The sequence below is a fragment of the Genypterus blacodes genome, unplaced genomic scaffold (assembly GCF_046128005.1).
Source record: "Genypterus blacodes isolate CSIRO-AG114 ecotype Tasmania unplaced genomic scaffold, CSIRO-AGI_Gbla_v1 ptg000154l_1, whole genome shotgun sequence".
Taxonomy (NCBI): domain Eukaryota; kingdom Metazoa; phylum Chordata; class Actinopteri; order Ophidiiformes; family Ophidiidae; genus Genypterus; species Genypterus blacodes.
In genome coordinates, this window is record NW_027466956.1 from 2390761 (window position 1) to 2407337 (window position 16577).

The 16577-nt window shown below is 39.7% G+C and overlaps 1 protein-coding gene across 1 annotated transcript in view; it reads right to left on the reverse strand.

Annotated features, from left to right (window-relative positions):
* akap6 (A kinase (PRKA) anchor protein 6) overlaps positions 1–16577 on the reverse strand; it is a 149396-nt gene that overhangs the window by 61645 nt on the left and 71174 nt on the right. The window contains exons 13-14 of the mRNA XM_076166027.1: positions 10692–10810; positions 1114–1234 (exon numbers count right to left, since the gene is read on the reverse strand). Of these exons, the coding sequence (XP_076022142.1) occupies positions 1114–1234; positions 10692–10810 (240 nt within the window). The remainder of the gene's footprint in view (positions 1–1113; positions 1235–10691; positions 10811–16577) is intronic.

Genomic DNA, 16577 nt, shown 5'->3' on the forward strand with positions numbered 1-16577 from the left:
GAGAGAGGGAGAGAGAGAGAGAGAGAGAGAGAGAGAGAGAGAGACTGTTTATGTATGTGAAGGACACAATAGGATGACTCAGATGTCTAATGAAAACACATGCTGCTCTCTTCTCTGACTCCTTTGGCTGTAGTGAAATTACAAACACACACACACACACACACACACACACACGCACACACACACACACACACACACACACACACACACACACACACACACACAGACAGACATTCCACTATAAGGTCTGTGTGTGTGTTTGGCTACAAAAGTGGTAGGAAAGGGATGATTTTGATGATAGACAAGTGATTGATTAGATGTGGATGCATGCTGGATGAAAACACCTTATTGTTTACAAAGGCATGCCGACAATGGCAACGATGACTCAAGTAACCAATGACAAAGTCAAAAAAGGCTAATTGGCATCATGGTAACACTTCTCTTTCAACTACTCCTGCACTTGTGCACACAGTCGCTTGTGACATCACCTGTTAGTATACATTACATGATGTTTACTGTGTCCACTTGGGGACAATGTGAGGACTGAAACAAATAATCCCTGTTAGGCACCAGAAAACCTTAAAAATGGCAATCATTACATTTGTTACTTTGATAAAGTATCACAAACTTAAATGGAACTTATATATGTCGGAGTAATAGATATGCTCATCACATATTAAATCCAGCTATTAAATCCAGGAGTTGACATACAGTGGAGCCAACCAAATATGAATACTTGTTTGGACAAAAAACAGCAAATAGCTTTAAAACAGTTCTAAGGGTCAGACAATACTGAAAAGATTCTGGTCTTTCTGATGGAACTGCTTTTTCAGTGAGTAGGGCTACTAGAATTGTTCCAACAATGACGTTGCAATTATTGCACCACAATTTCAGCTGTGATTATTTTCTTGCGGTATGTTAGTGTTGTGGACCTTTTCACATTATTGGCTTCTTATGTCAAAGCATTTCAAGCACACACATTTATATGCTAAAAATGTTAATGTCATGTGCGTTAAGGACGCCACTCTCCATTAAATTTGGATTTGATGAATTGTGCAGCCCTTGTTATGAGGCCTCTGAGATACTGACATACAATAAATTAACTTTTTGTACCTTGTATAGATGGTGTCTTTGCTCGTCCGACATCATCAGCTGGTGACTGTCCGTTACCATAGCATCCATGTCCATTAGCCAATCCCAGAGCTCCTGGTACTCTGCCTCAAAGTCCTGTACACTGAGGGAGAGAGAGAGTTGAACATTTTCTTAATTCCATTTTTATTACATGTTAGTCATATTATGTTCGCTACTACGATACATTTTTTTAAAAGTTACTGTTTTTTGACTTGATATGCATCTTGTCATGCTGATACAGCCATAAAAATGCAACTAAAATGAGACAGAGACCCTGACAAAGGTAGAGACTGGTTTTCTGTCACCAGAAAAAAACATTTAAAAAAAATAAAGCCAACTGCATCGCAGGTCAGATTGTGTCTGAGTGGCTGTCGTCTGGTCTAATCTCAGCATTTTTACTTTTATATGTCAAATAAATTATTAATTAATGTAAAATTAAGGCTCCTCCTTGAATGTTTGCTTGCTTGACTGAGAGGTTTCACAGCCAATCCCATTTATCTGTGTAGATTGCAGCTTTGCCATCACACCAAAGCTGAAATCCAACTCTGCCCTTTCTAGTTCAGACAACACAAAAAATCTAAACATCTGTCACGGTACGGCCATTGTTTCCTGCACTGTTTGGAATAAGAGCAACAAAGGTGAAGAACATTATCTCTAGTATTGATTGAATAACTCCCCCCCAACGCACGTATGCGCGCGCACACACGCACACACACACATATCTTTAGCTTTATATATATATATATATATATATATATTATTTAATCATCTTCTCCAAACTTTCTGTCCTTCTACCTGCCTATTCTCACTCATCCTAATTTCTAACATCCTTCCATCTTTTAATTCACATCTTCTTTCCCTTCCTCCTCTCTCATTCCATCTTGTACCCTTCCTCATCCCACCTCCTTTTATCCTCATCCTCCCCCCTTCTCTAGCCCCCTCATTTGCACATCATTCCTCCCTCTTTCTACCACCTCTTCCCTTCTCCTCTCACCCCCTCATAGGATCACATCAAATATTTATGCTCCTGTAACAGGGGCCGATTGCTCAAACACATGCATTACTGTCAGCTCTTTTGTTGAGGTGTGTGCGTGTGTGTGTTTGTATGTGTGTGCGTGTGTGTTTGTGTGTATTTATTTATACATGCAGTGGATTTGGGGTCTCGGCGGGGATCGCCAACATGTTCCTTAACATTAGCGGAAAAATTGTTTGGAATTCTCTAGTCGGTGCCAATGACAGTTTGACAGCTCTGTCAGGCCCACGGCTTTTCCACAACAACGCACATACACACACTCACACATTCTAGCGCTGCACAGGAGACAACCGCACACATACTACTCAACATACACACACTCATGAAACAATGGCAGAAATACACAAAACAGCAAACACAGCCATTGATATATCTTTCACACACATTTACCTAGAATGTAACACACACACCAAGACACAACACAAGCAACACACAGCAATCGGACAAGCCATCACAGCGAACACAGTAAACTATGAATGAAATTACAGAAACAGAGAGAGAAATAGCCACTTTCATCTTTATTTTTTCTCATTTCAGCATTGCAAAATGTGATTCAGTTTGAGACCATAAAAAACATAAACAAACACACACACACACATACACACACATACACCTACAGAGAGGGGGATCAAAAGGAACTGCTTAAAGTTTGAGCTTCAATATGTATTTCTGTGTTGTGTTGATGAATCAAACAAGGCTGCACCATACTCTAAATATGTGTAATAAAATGATGAATGGCATCAAAGTCAGTCAGTCATCCATGACTGGTGTAGAATAGCCAATGATTGAAGTGGAACAGTATTTCACCTGTACGTATGTGTGGAAGAGTTGAGACTAGCGGGCAGAGCTGCAGTCCTGCACACTTCTCTGTGCTTCCATCAGAGCAGTAACTCACCCCAATACATGTAGAAACTGTGTCTGATCCCTGGCCACTAATAAGCCATAAACAGAAGAGGAGTTCATAAATACAAACTAACACAACTTCTGTAATAGCACAAAAATAATGGAATTACATGCCTCTTGACATGACTCTTAAACATCAGATTTATGTCATCTAAAGCTCAAGCCTACTGATCAACCCTAAACCTAAACTAATTTGAAAGCCTTGGTCTTACTCTTTAACACCCAACCTTGAATAATGTTATTGCTATTGTGGTTGTGTATCGTCCTCCTGGCTCGTATACCAAATTTTTATCAGACTTCTCTTTTGATCAAACTCAGTCCTGGGTGGAGATAAAATAATTATAGTTGGTGACTCTAATATTCATGTGGACGTCAATAATGACCCTGCACTGCTTTTATTTCATTACTAGACTCAATTTGCTTCTCAAAGAGTGTAAATAAACCCACTCACTGCCATGACCACACCCCCACCTTGTTCTGGCTTATGGCAACTATATATATCATTTAACATTTAATTATCAACAAAACCCTATTTTATTACTTTACATTACTTGAAAACTTTTGAATCCCTATTACAGGACTACACACCATGAGACAAAAAGGCTTTCCCTAGATGTCTGTCTGATAGTGCCGTAGCAACATTAAATGAAGCAGTTCCATCAGCACAGAATTAAACTAAATAGTTTATTTAATTTAGTGCCTACCATAGCATAGAGACAGCAAAAACTGCAATCTTTCACAAAAATCAGGCACATTCTGTCACATCAATGATGCAGAAAAACCTGTTCACGCATTTGATACCTCTAGGCTGGCTAATTGTAATTCATTATTATCAGGCTGCCCTACAAAGTCTCTAAAGACGCACATGTACTGACCAAAACAAGGAAAATATATCATATTACTCCCACTTAAGCTTCACTGCACTGGCTTCCTGTAAAATCTGGAATAGAATTTTAAATCATCTTGCGCACTTTTAAAGCAAAATGGTCAGATTCCATCATACCTTACAGAGCCAGTATTCATTTAGTTAATTTATTTCATTTAGTGTGTTTTTTAATTTAATTATTCCCGAGCTGCTGTTTGTTTATGTTGTTTTATATGTTGTTTTAAATTTTTTCTTGTTGTCTTTTTATGTTATTTGTACGGTCCAAGGACCAGAGCACATTCCTCTTAAGTGTTAACTTAACTGGCGAATAAAGCGATTCTGATTTTGATTCTGATTCTGATTCTGATTCTGATAGTACCCCACTAGAACGCTACAGCTCCCAGAATGCAGGTTTACTTTTGATTCCAAGTATCTCCAAAAGTAGAATGGAAGGCAGAGCCTTGAGTTATCAGGCTTCCCTCTTGTGGAATCAGAGTGGGCTTAAAACTTTCCTTTTTGATAAAGCTTACAGTTAGGGCCAACCAGGCCTGCCTTGGACCAGCACCTAGTTATGATGTTATAGGCTTAGACCATATAATTGTGTAAAAGAGTTTAAATATGTCTGTAGAATATGTTAAAAAATGGTTTAAATGCTAAAGATGTGTTAATATTGTATTGTTTACTTTATTCATTATTGCTCAATTCAAAATACAAATGTGTTTATCTGTGTTATCTACAAAATGATCTTGTAGCCTGAGACGATTGCTTTTGTCTCCGCCCACATACCTGGGGAAGTATCCTCATTAGAGCAAACCACTGAATGATGAAATGATACCCTATCACTCACTGATTATGTCTCCCCACTTTGGGGTATATTGTCTTCAGTTAGTTTGCTGGCATGGTCATAACCTAGTCGTTGAAAGCAGAGACACACTTACAGTGAACCTCAAACTGTCAAATCCACCCAGCCACTGCCAAAGGAAAGTTAGCCAATACTGCTGTTAGCATTAGCAAAGCTACGCTTATTACCACAGAGGCTGACATACCTTAACAATAAGATGAATGGACTGAGTGTTGCTCAAAGGAACAGAGGCAATATTGTTGTCTATATATGCTGAATGAACTATGCAGCACGGTCATAGCGTGCTAATAAAGAGCCCAGACTGAGACCAGTATCTATGTGATGGGAATGTCCTTTTTTACACTACATACTCTGTAAGAGACAAGCTAGAAGACATACTGTAAATCATGACTGGTAATATTTGTACTTTGGACAAGGATGAACTCTTCAAATGTACTGTAAGGCAGACACGTGACAGCAGTTATGAATGTTACCATCTACTGTGTTCTGTAGTGCCCCTGAGGCCAAATGTCCAACAGGGAAAATCTGATAGGACTGCACACAACTGATAAGTGGGTGTGTCTCCAACATTTGGGCAATGCACAAGGAGTGCAAGCTAACCAACTGATCAGGTAAAACGTGAAAAACTAAGGAAAAAGCAATAGAAAAAAAGTGGAATACACATTTATATAAAAATATTATGATGTCATTTAATTCAAACAGTAATAATCAGCATTGCATTGCATTTGGGCATGAATATAAAGACAAACAAAAGTAAAATAGTTAAAATTACTTCTTATAACCTACTGAACAATAATGTTTACTTTCAAATTAGCTTGATGAAAATGTGATCTGACTGGAGCCCAATCACTGCATTGCTGTTTACACTATCATCTTTCTGTGTCTTGTCCTCCCTCTTCCTCCCTCCAGATTTTCTCTCTTACTTCCCTCTCCTCTATCCCTCTCCCTGTCCATTGCCATGAGTGACTCTCTGTAAAATAACAGAAGCAAGAAGAAGAAAGAACAAAGTGAAGGAAGCGAGCGCTGCTTCCTTCCCCAGAGGCAGCGTTCCTCATTATGAGGCGTGCGGAGCGACGCTTTACAGAGTCAGACAGATGAAGAAGATACAACATTGACATTGATTGTTTTCTCTTGTCATTTCCTCACTCCTTGCCCTCCCCCTCTATTCCTCTCACTGTCTCTGTCTTGTTCTCAGTCTAACGTTAACTAAAAGCTATGTAAAACATGATCTCTCGAGAAAACAGACAAGTTAGAGGGAACAAGCAATGTGACGGAGCTGCGTTTAGCAAAGGGATGTTACGGAACGTTTATAGCCTCACTTCTGTTTTTGTTTTGATGTTCTAACATTTCATCACTTGTGGAAACTTTAACAACATATGAATGTGTAATTCCCTTCTTTTGAACTTTAAAAGTCAAGGTCTTTTTAAGCACATATATGGGCAAGTGCAGATGTGGAATTGCCCTGTCTTTGTTTTCCTTCTACTCTCCTTTGTTTCTATCATAAAGCCATTATGCGCCCATTTTCTCAAAAAAAAAGATCATCTTTGCTTAACCCTCTGGAGTCTGACATCATTTGTGTAATTTTAGTTGTCATTTGTCTTTCCTTTGCCAGGCTGTAACGCAGACATTTAAAAAAAAAATGTGGCCTTGACTTGACAACAGCTGAAGGTTATTTTTGCTCCGTAAAGTGATTCATGAAGCAATACACTGGCAACTTTACAAAATTTCACGGTTTTGTCCAAGACCTAGCAAGTGAAAGAAAAACTTCTCCAGATGTGAAAAACAATGTCAATAGCTCAGTAGCTTAGTTTGAACATAAATGAGGTGAAAATCAAGATATTTGGTAAAATTGCTGGTGTATCATTTAGAGAAAGTGATAAAAAACATTGATAATATGACAAATGTGTAATCAAGTATAATTTTCTGGAATCCTTTTATTCCCTTTTTTCTGATTTTCTGTAACCAATCAATAGTTTTTCAGATTATTTGTTTTAAGAAAAATGCCCTTGATGTTTAAAACTGAATTTAGAATTGTAAAATCTAGACCTTTAATTAATTATCATTTACTTTAGAAGTTTTTGTTTTTTTCCCAAGTTTAGTAGAATTTCTTTTTTCAAATTTTATTTCTTGAATCAAATTATTACCTCCCACACTCATTCTACTCCGACGCCTGTCTCTTCTCTTTGGTGAGATTCTTAGTTTCCTTTTGTCTTTTTAACTGGTGGCTCTCATGGAAATTATCTCTCTCTCTCTCTCTTTCTTTGAGCTGCCTGCAGTAACTATGATAGCAGCTTCAACCAGTGTCACTAATTCATCTTCCATACAGCAGGAGAGAGGAAGGAAAAGGAAGAGGGACAGAGATTAAAGGCGGGACCAGAGAGAGGAAAAGGAATGGAGAAGGCAATGGAGAAGAAAACAGGCCAGACAACGGTAAAGTGACATGAAGGGGAAATGGAGGCTAGAAAGAGTGGTGTAAATGAGTAAATGATAAAAAAAAATGATGGAAAAGAAATGGAAGGTGACAAGAAAAAGAAAGCAACGAGTTAAAGTAGAGCATTGGAGGATGAAGAAAAATTGAGTAAAGGAAAGGAAAAAAGTGAATTGGGAGAGGAAGTGAGGGAAGGATGAAGAAGCAATAGAAAAAAGGAGGATAGATGACAGATGGGACAAAGAAGTTGGAGAAAGGAACAGGAAAGAAAGAGTATGAGGAAAGGACTGGTAACACAGAAAAGGGGAATACAAGATGGTAGGAGGAGAAGAAGGGCAGGAAGAGAGACAGAAACTAGAGATGGAAGGATGGTGAAGATTCAAGGAGGACAAAAAATTAAAAGAAAGAAAGTGAGGGAGAGAGGAGGAAATGGTACCATAAAGAAGAAAGAGGGAAGATGGAGAGAAGAAGAGGTTGTGAAGAGAAAGAAAGGGAATGATGGAAGAGAAGAGTGAAAGGTTGAATGAGTCATATTGGCAGCATCACCTTTCAGTCTGCTGATTTATGAGGTGATTCACACTTTCACATGTCTAATGGATTTACTCTGACATTAAAGCTGTGTAGTAGCACAGCGCCCCCTGCTGAAACGTCCATCGGTCCGTCCACACGGAATCTGACAACCATTACATTATTTATTCATCCATCCACTCTGATCCTTTCATTTAACCATTCAATCCACCCATTAATTCATCAATCTCTCATCATATTCATACATCCACCCATTCATCTGTCATTGATTCAGTCATTCATACAATAACTCAATAACACTCATCCATCTATGTAGACATATTCATCTGGACTCATTCATCCATTCATTCCATTTCATTCCCTTTTCATTCACACATTTGATCCACTTATCCATTCTATCCAATCCATCATACATGTTTTTATTATTTCTATTGTTATTAGAGGAACAGAGAGAAGATTAGAGGATTAAACTGGTTTAAGTTGTGTTGTCAGATTGATATCAGTTGTTCATGTTTATAATGAATCATCCATGCACACAAAAGTTAGATACGGCGTTCCTCAAGGTTAAGTGCTTGGACCAATACTATTCACTTTATATCTACTTCCTTTAGGTATTATTATTTGGAAACACTCCATAAATTCTCATTGCTATGTGGATGACATCCAACTTTACCTATAAATGACTCCAAGCATGCATTAAGGACAGAAAGACCTGGATGTCCTGTAATTTTCTCCATTTCACCCCGGCAAAACTGAGGTTATTGTGCTTGGCCTTAAATACACACACAATTATCTAATGAGATAGCTATCATGGATGACTTTGCCTTGGCCCCCCGCGCTACCGCAAAGAATCTAGGAGTCATCTTTGATCCGGATGTGTCATTTATTGCCCACATAAAACAAATTTCACATGCACAACATCGCAAATTCCATTCTGTCATAATGATGCAGAAAAATGTCCACACATTTGTTACCTCTAGGCTAGACAATTCATTATTATCAGGCTGACCTAATAAGTCTCTAAGGACTCTCCAGTTGGTCCAGAAACTAGAACAGAGATCATATTTCTCCCATTTTAGCTTCGCTGCACTGGCTTCCTGGAAAATCCAGAATAGAATTTAAGATCCTCACTGCTCACTAAAATCCTCCTGCTCACTTTTAAATCTCTCAATGGTCAGGCTTCATCATACCTCAAAGGGCTTGTAAGACCCTATTATCCAACTAGAACACTGTGCTTCCAGAATGCAGGCTTACTTGTGGTTTCTAGTATCTCCAAAAGTATCAGACAGTTATAAGGCTCCTCTCTTGTGAAACCATAGAATAGGCTTAAAACTTTCCTTTTTGATAAAGCTTATAGTTAGGGTCGGCCAGGCTTGCCTTGGCCCCCCAGCAGTCTAGGCCTATAGTAGCATAAATGCTATAGGCCTAGACTGCTGGGGGGCTTCCCATGATGCACTGGGCTCTGCATATCCATGTCATTGCATCATTACTGCATTTCACTAACTTTACTTCTTCATTTTCTGTGCTCTATTGTCTCACAGGTTGCAGACCCCATCTCTCTCTCTTTCTCTCTGAACCCAACCAGTCAAGGCAGATGGCTGCCCACCTAGATTTGGGGCTATATAAATAAAGTTGAATTGAATTAAATTTCTATGCATTTATCTGTTCAGCAGTTCATATAACGACTGTCTGACTCAGTTCATTTGTTCTGTCTATCTACTCACCTATCCATTTAGTCATAACCCATACTTCAATCCAGATATCCAGCCAACCATCCATTTACTGTATTCATCCATCACCTTTCCTTACAACTCAAACAAAACCTGAAATTTCAACTTGTGTAGTACTACAAACTTCCAATTATGAAACACATACAAACAGAGGGAAGGAGAAAAAGGAGAGAGCAACAGTGAGCAACCAATTAGTGTAGAACACATTAGATGTAAATCAGTAGAGCCACCAAGGACTGCGAAATACAACCAGAAAAACTTCCATTTACATGTGATTGTGTGTGTGTGTGTGTGTGTGTGTGTGTGTGTGTGTGTGTGTGTGTGTGTGTGTGTGTGTGTGTGTGTGTGTGTGTGCGTGTGTGCATGTGTGTGTGTGTGTGTGTGTGTGTGTGTGTGTGTGTGTGTGTGTGTGTGTCTGCATTTGAGTATCTTTGTGTGTGAATGTGAGTCCTTGCATTTTATTGAAATCACATGGAAGAGTATGCAGGTTTACCAAAACTGACTTACTTACGAATTTACCCTTAATTTAATGTGCGTGCGTGCGTGCGTGCGTGCGTGCGTGCGTGCGTGCGTGCGTGCGTGCGTGCGTGCGTGCGTGCGTGCGTGCGTGCGTGCGTGCGTACGTGGTGAGACAGTTTATCCTGCATGTATGTACACTAACAAATAAACCGAACCCACAAAAGTCTGCAAGACACAACAAACCACCAATTCACAATGAGCATTTTATGCTGCATTTACATCTACATTGGACCCGTGTGTGCGTGTATGTGTGTGTGCCCTGCATGTGAGTGATAACTGTGGAGGGAGGTTCCTCAAAGCTGAGGATGAAACACAGGCAGCATGACCAAAGACGCTCCATGCTGAGCCCAGTCTGGCGACACCAGATTAGCGCCATTACAGTAGCACTGATACTGTGTGTGTGTGTGTGTGTGTGTGTGTGTGTGTGTGTGTGTGTGTGTGTTACATATTGTGTTGTATGTCAGTTGCTTTGTTTGTCAATGAGTGCCTTTTGTCTCTTTCGCACTCACTGTATCAGAGATCAGTTTGATAGTTTGTCTCTTGGGTCCTGCTCTATTCCGCTCTCTTCATTTGTATCATTAGTCTACTATATGCTAGTCTATTGTACTTTATTCAAATCGATTTTATAGTACTTGATTTTGTGCTGCTCTATTGTGGAGCGTATTGTATTGTGTATGGTATTGTATTCTTACCTGTTGTTCCTGGCAAGCAGGCTGTAGTGCCTCCTGTTGGTGGGAGTTGGGTAGTACATGCTGTTGAGTTTGACTGCCATCTGCCGCAGAGCGTCACTATGGCTGGACAGCACCTCAACCTGGAAAATGTTTAAGATATTATTATAATTATATTAAACACAACTCCTCCCACCATTTGAGTTGACAGCAGCTTGCCAGTATTCCGAGCTTGCTTGCCATCTTGTTACCTGTGTCAGGTTTTCCAACTGAAAAGTGAAAAGATGTCAACATCAACACCCCAAATAGATGTTCCTGTCAGTACGCCTCAATTCATAATCCAAAGTGATTTCTGATCCTGTCACCATTGTATATGCGGCAGCGCAGCTAGGCTAGGCTAGCTAGAGTAACAGTAAGGAGGGTATTTTCTCAACACCCCTTTTATGTTTATACTTAAAATGTGTATATTATGTGAAAATATTATATATATTGTATGTTTCTTGGTACAAAGCCAAATGGCAAGCAGGCTGAGGTGAATTGTCTTGTATCTAAATCTATTGTTCTGTGTTCTTTTGGAAAGTATATATAAATAATAATAATAATATTCTTCTATTACATATTGCTTTGTTGCATGTTATTATCATTGAAGTCTCTAGTTGACACTAGCAGGATTTACTCTGTAGTTTTAGATGTTAACAACACCAACAAATACATTTTTGCTGTGATGAGAAAACACTACATGCAAACTATAGCAATTAACAAATAAAGGATTATGCATATTGAAAAGGCAATGCATTGAGAAGCAATTCCACTTCCTCTGATATTCAGTGATGTGTGATTTACAACTGTAAAACAAAAACACGCACGCACACAACCGGTATACCTTCTCATACTAAAGTGATATGTGTGTGTCCGTGTGTATGCTCGTGTTTGTCTAAATGGGATCATCTTCACACTGCCTTTCTGAGAATGATTAGCTGTTTATTGCAGATGCATGAGATTCGGCCATGCAGCATTTTTTGACAGACGTGCCCTTTATAGCCCAGTGAGCGGACAACAAGCCACTAGAAACCCACTCCACTTTATATCTTGCGCTCTCATCTGAGCTCGCTGACACACACATGCACACACAAAAACACACACTCTTGTATATGGGTTTGTACATGTATATGCATATAAATGTACGCACATGCAGCCTTCAAAAAGTGTCTCTGCTCTCTCTCACATACCAAGCGAACAAAAATTACCCATAAACTACACACACAAATTTAACTTGAATCACTCCCATACCGGCACATGCAAACATACAGACACACACACATTCCTATAAATCACCACACCTCCAACTTCACTTACACAAATTGACCCCGATTTGCTTCTCTTCTGATCAAATTCCCAAATAAACACACAAGCACACACACATACTTTCAGAGCATGAATAGCTTCTCACAAATTATCCTTCACACTCACACACACGCACACAGATCACAGCTAGTCCCACTCAATAGGCAGACACAATCATATAGAAGCACTCAGCGTGCTGCTCAGATGTAATTGCATACAAACTATATGGAGATGAGGCTTCAATTGAACCAATGAAGGCAGAGTGAGTGTGTACAAACATACATACATACACACACACACACACACAGGCCGTCCGCTTTTTCCTCATTTGGTAACAATCTGAATAAAGTGTTGTTTCATTGCGTTCGCCGTCCAAACTACTTAGTGGACTCGGCAGAAGATTCTGGAAAGGTCAATCAATCTGTGGAAGGCAGAGCGGCTCAATCAGAGAGCTAATAAACAAAGCAGCAATACACAATCAAGAACGCTGTCGATGACACTGTGGCTGAGTGTGTGTAAGAAACAGTGAATAGGTGTGTGTTTTGTGTTTGACAGTGTTGCCAATAAACGCATGGCAATATCTAGAAGCTCTCATAGCCCTTATAAGCTCTCCTTCTCTCTCTCGCCCTTCCCCCCTCCTCTCTGTCTACACATCTGGAACCAAGAAACCAGGGGCCATCCAGAACTCTACTACACTTACCAAACAGAACATTACCGATTGGTCCGACACAAACTTTCACAAGCTCTATCAGGTGAACAACAGCCATTTTTAAAGATGGGGTCAGCCAGTGAGATGTTCATTTGGGCAGTTGGATAGTTAGCGTGTCAGCTGATTGGTTGGGCCGCTGGTTGGTGAGTTAGTTGGTTAGTTAGTTGTTTAATAAGTTATTTGCTCAGTCATTAAGTCAGCCAGCAATGTTTTTATGTTTTTCTCCTGTGGCCATGAGACAATCTTGTTGTAATTGGTTTTCTATTCCTCATCAGTCCCTCCAGCTTTTCGGGATCGCAGAATTCAATACAAATTCAACTTAACATCAAAAATGTTCACGATGCTGCATAATGTTCCCGTTTAATGCATGATTACTGCATAATTACTGAAAAATTAGCAAAGTTGATCAAAAATGTGTGTGAGGAAGCAGATAAAAGCATTGGTCACAGAGCCCGTTCAGCTCATCAAGTCTGCCCACAGCACCTACACAAAGCGTCAGCATTAAACTCTAAGTAGTTAGGAGCGGTGATATGTATCAAAAGTTGATTGTAACGTAAGATAGAACAGAAGAAATTGCAATGGTTCATTTCACTTTATTTCAAATAAATAAATAAAAAGGATATAAACATGTTAAAGGCAGAGGGAAGGAGAGGGAAAATAACAGACGTAATGTTTTGTTTCTCTTATCGAGTAAAGTGGAGAGCCGCTGGGTGTAAAGGCTGCACGCTCAACACAGAAGTACTGCACTGGCATGTTTAAATCCAGCTGGCATTGGTAAACACTGCTGTGCCAATAGATCTCGTTAAATTTGTTCATCTAAACTAGCTAACATTAACGTTAGATGATGATTAGAATGTCAATGAAGAGTCAGAAATTGTACAACGTAGTGACACAAGAAAATAAAGGCTGTTCTATGCATATTGCGTCATGTCTCGCCATGTTATAGTTTAACTTTAGTTTATGTTCAGTGTTCAAGTCATGTCCTTAAATCATAGTCAAGCCATGTTATAGTTTAGTTCATGTTCAGAGTTTAATGTCTCGTCCTTGTCTCACGTTATGTTAAGTACCGTCACTCATATCTTGTGATTGTCTGCCCCGCCCTTGATTGTTGTCACCTGTGTCTCATTACCTCATGTATAGTACATGTCTGCCCTTGACCTGGGTGAGTGTTCAAGTCCATGTATTTGTGTGTGTGGTCTAGTTTTGGCCTCATGTATATTCTTGTAAAGTCATGTCAAGTTGAGTGTTCAAGTCAAAATATTCAGTCAAGTCTAGTGTTTGGCCTCATGCATATTTTTTGTAAAGCCTTGTTTATCAAGAGTCGTGCCTTTGGATCCTGCGCTTTTTGTGCCCTGAGGTTCCTTGACATATTGTCTATGACGTAGATCTATTTAAACTTTGTGACTATGAATTAAATAGTGTTAAAGTTGTGATTTACGGGGGAAGAAATTGCCCCAAAATTCAAAAAGTTATTGCAGTAAAATCAATGATTTTGATTGCTAAAATCACACAAAAAAGTGAAATCTTGGGGGGGGCAGCTGATTAGGGCCGTGATCTCTTATACAGACGGAAAGAGAGAGAGAGAGGATTAAGCTATTTCTCTACCACAACCAGAAATGCACAGTCAAAGACGCATACACAAACACAGTCACACCAAACACACACAGACACACACTTAAACATGCACCTACTAATATTAATTTGTTTTTGTGTGTGTGAGTATATTTTAACTGCTTCCAAGTTTAATATAATTGTATTGATACATACCATATTTACAGAGGAATCAATAAGCGTCATTTGATGAATATGACACATGCACACACACACACACACACACACACACACACACACACACACAGTTAGAGGTGGTGAATCAAGTCATTTTGGAGCATTTTGTTTACATGTCGGGGGCAATTTACACCACCCCCGAAAACACTCACAAGCACATCTCCCTGGACGTGCGTGTGTGTCTGTCTTCCCTGCACGTATTTGTGTGATTTTGAAGTGATGTGTGTTTGCCGTGTGTGTTGCCTATTTATTTGCTGCTGTTGCTTTTTATTTGAGCGTGGCTACACCCCTCACATGTGTGCATGTGTTGAAGTGTGCTCATGTTCACGTGTGTGTTTCTGTGTGTGCATGTGTGCGCCTATGTGTGTGTGTCTCCTGGGGTTTTCCCGGGGCTATAACTGCCAATCAAACAGCAGTATGAGGACTGAGAGGCGAGCAGCAGCAGCAGCAGCTCTCCACGCTGCATATAAACACACTGCTGGATCCAAAACACTATGTCATTCACTGTCATTCATTAGAAGCAGATATTAATGACCAAACCAATCGACAAATCTAATAACTAAATAACTATGGCAACAAAGAACACTGTACTAGTCTAGGAGCAACAAATGTTCACAACACAAATCTTTGCCACATCAGAGATGTTGTCCCTGTGCTGAGCGTCTTTCCCAGCCTCCTTTCTGTCACCACAGACAAGCAGGGCAGGTTTTTGGGCAGCAGATATGGACAGCAGTGCCTGAGGTGTTGCCTCAGCGTGGTGCTGTTATCAGGTAAGAACATCTTGATGCCGGCAGTCATTTTAATGAATTCAACAATGTTGCTGGGAGCATTTCCAGACAATATTGTCCTAAACAGTCTCCAGGTTTAACTCACAGCCTTGTGGAGTACAGACAACTTAATTTATAGCCTGCTGGCAGCCCGGCTCAAACACACACAAACACTGCATTCTTATGTAGACATATAAAGTGAATATATGTGTGTATACTCCGTGAGAAATCTTACTCAATCTAGTCTTTTGCATAGCTGTATTTTGTGAATCATGTCCAGCCTCTTCTCGTGTGTGTGTGTGTGTGTGTGTGTGTGTGTGTGTGTGTGTGTGTGTGTGTGTGTGTGTGTGTGTGTGTGCGTGTGCGTGTGTGTGTGTGTGTGTGTGTTTCTTTAAATGCTCTGTATGTAAAGTGCCTTGAGATAACCTTTGTTGTGATTTGTTTGCTTTATAAAAAAAAGCTGAATTGAATTGAATTAAATAGAAATTGAAGAGTTGGGGGAAGGAGAGGAGGAGGACAGGAAGAAAGAGAAGAGGAGGGGAAAGAAGGTGAAATGAGGAGGAAAAGTACAGACAGGAGGAGGAACAACAATCAGGGGAAGATGGAAGGAGGGAAAAGAGGAGGAGGTAGCCAAAAATGTGCGGAGGAGGAAAAGGAGGAAGGAGAAGGTAAAGGAAGAGCAGGAGGAGGGATAGGAGAGAAGCAGATGAAACATACTCACTCACTATGTTTCCTGGACCCTCGCTGTCCAATTACACTTCATGAATGAGTTACCCAGAATGCACCTTAATAATGTGTGTCTGTGTGTGTGTGTGTGTGTGTGTGTGTGTGAGAGTATATATACATATATCTATGAACCATACAGAAAAAGTGCAGCCTTGTGTATTTCCAATCATTGTCATCAAAACTTTAGCCATAGTTTACATCAAAAAGAGTAAACTGTCTATTGAAAACGTGGCTCAGCATATTGATTATGTTGTCTGTTATCAATGGCACAAGGACTTTTCATTCTGATGGTTCTGACAAGCTTAAGTTCAAGACATAAATATTTACTTTTGTGAGATAAACCATGGATTTTGTGTAAGTTACAGGCTTTTGCAGCTCATCTTCTGTGGGATGCTGTTTGTACGAATTGTTTCAAGAAAGGCACTTACTGTTTTGCAAATGTTAAGGAGGATTGGAAAATGTACCAAAGCGACTGGAAGAAACTGTAATGTGTGTGTGCATGCAGGTGTGTGGTTGTGTGTGTGAATTCTAGTATCACTCGCAATTATTTATTCCATCCTCAGAGATGAAAGCTGA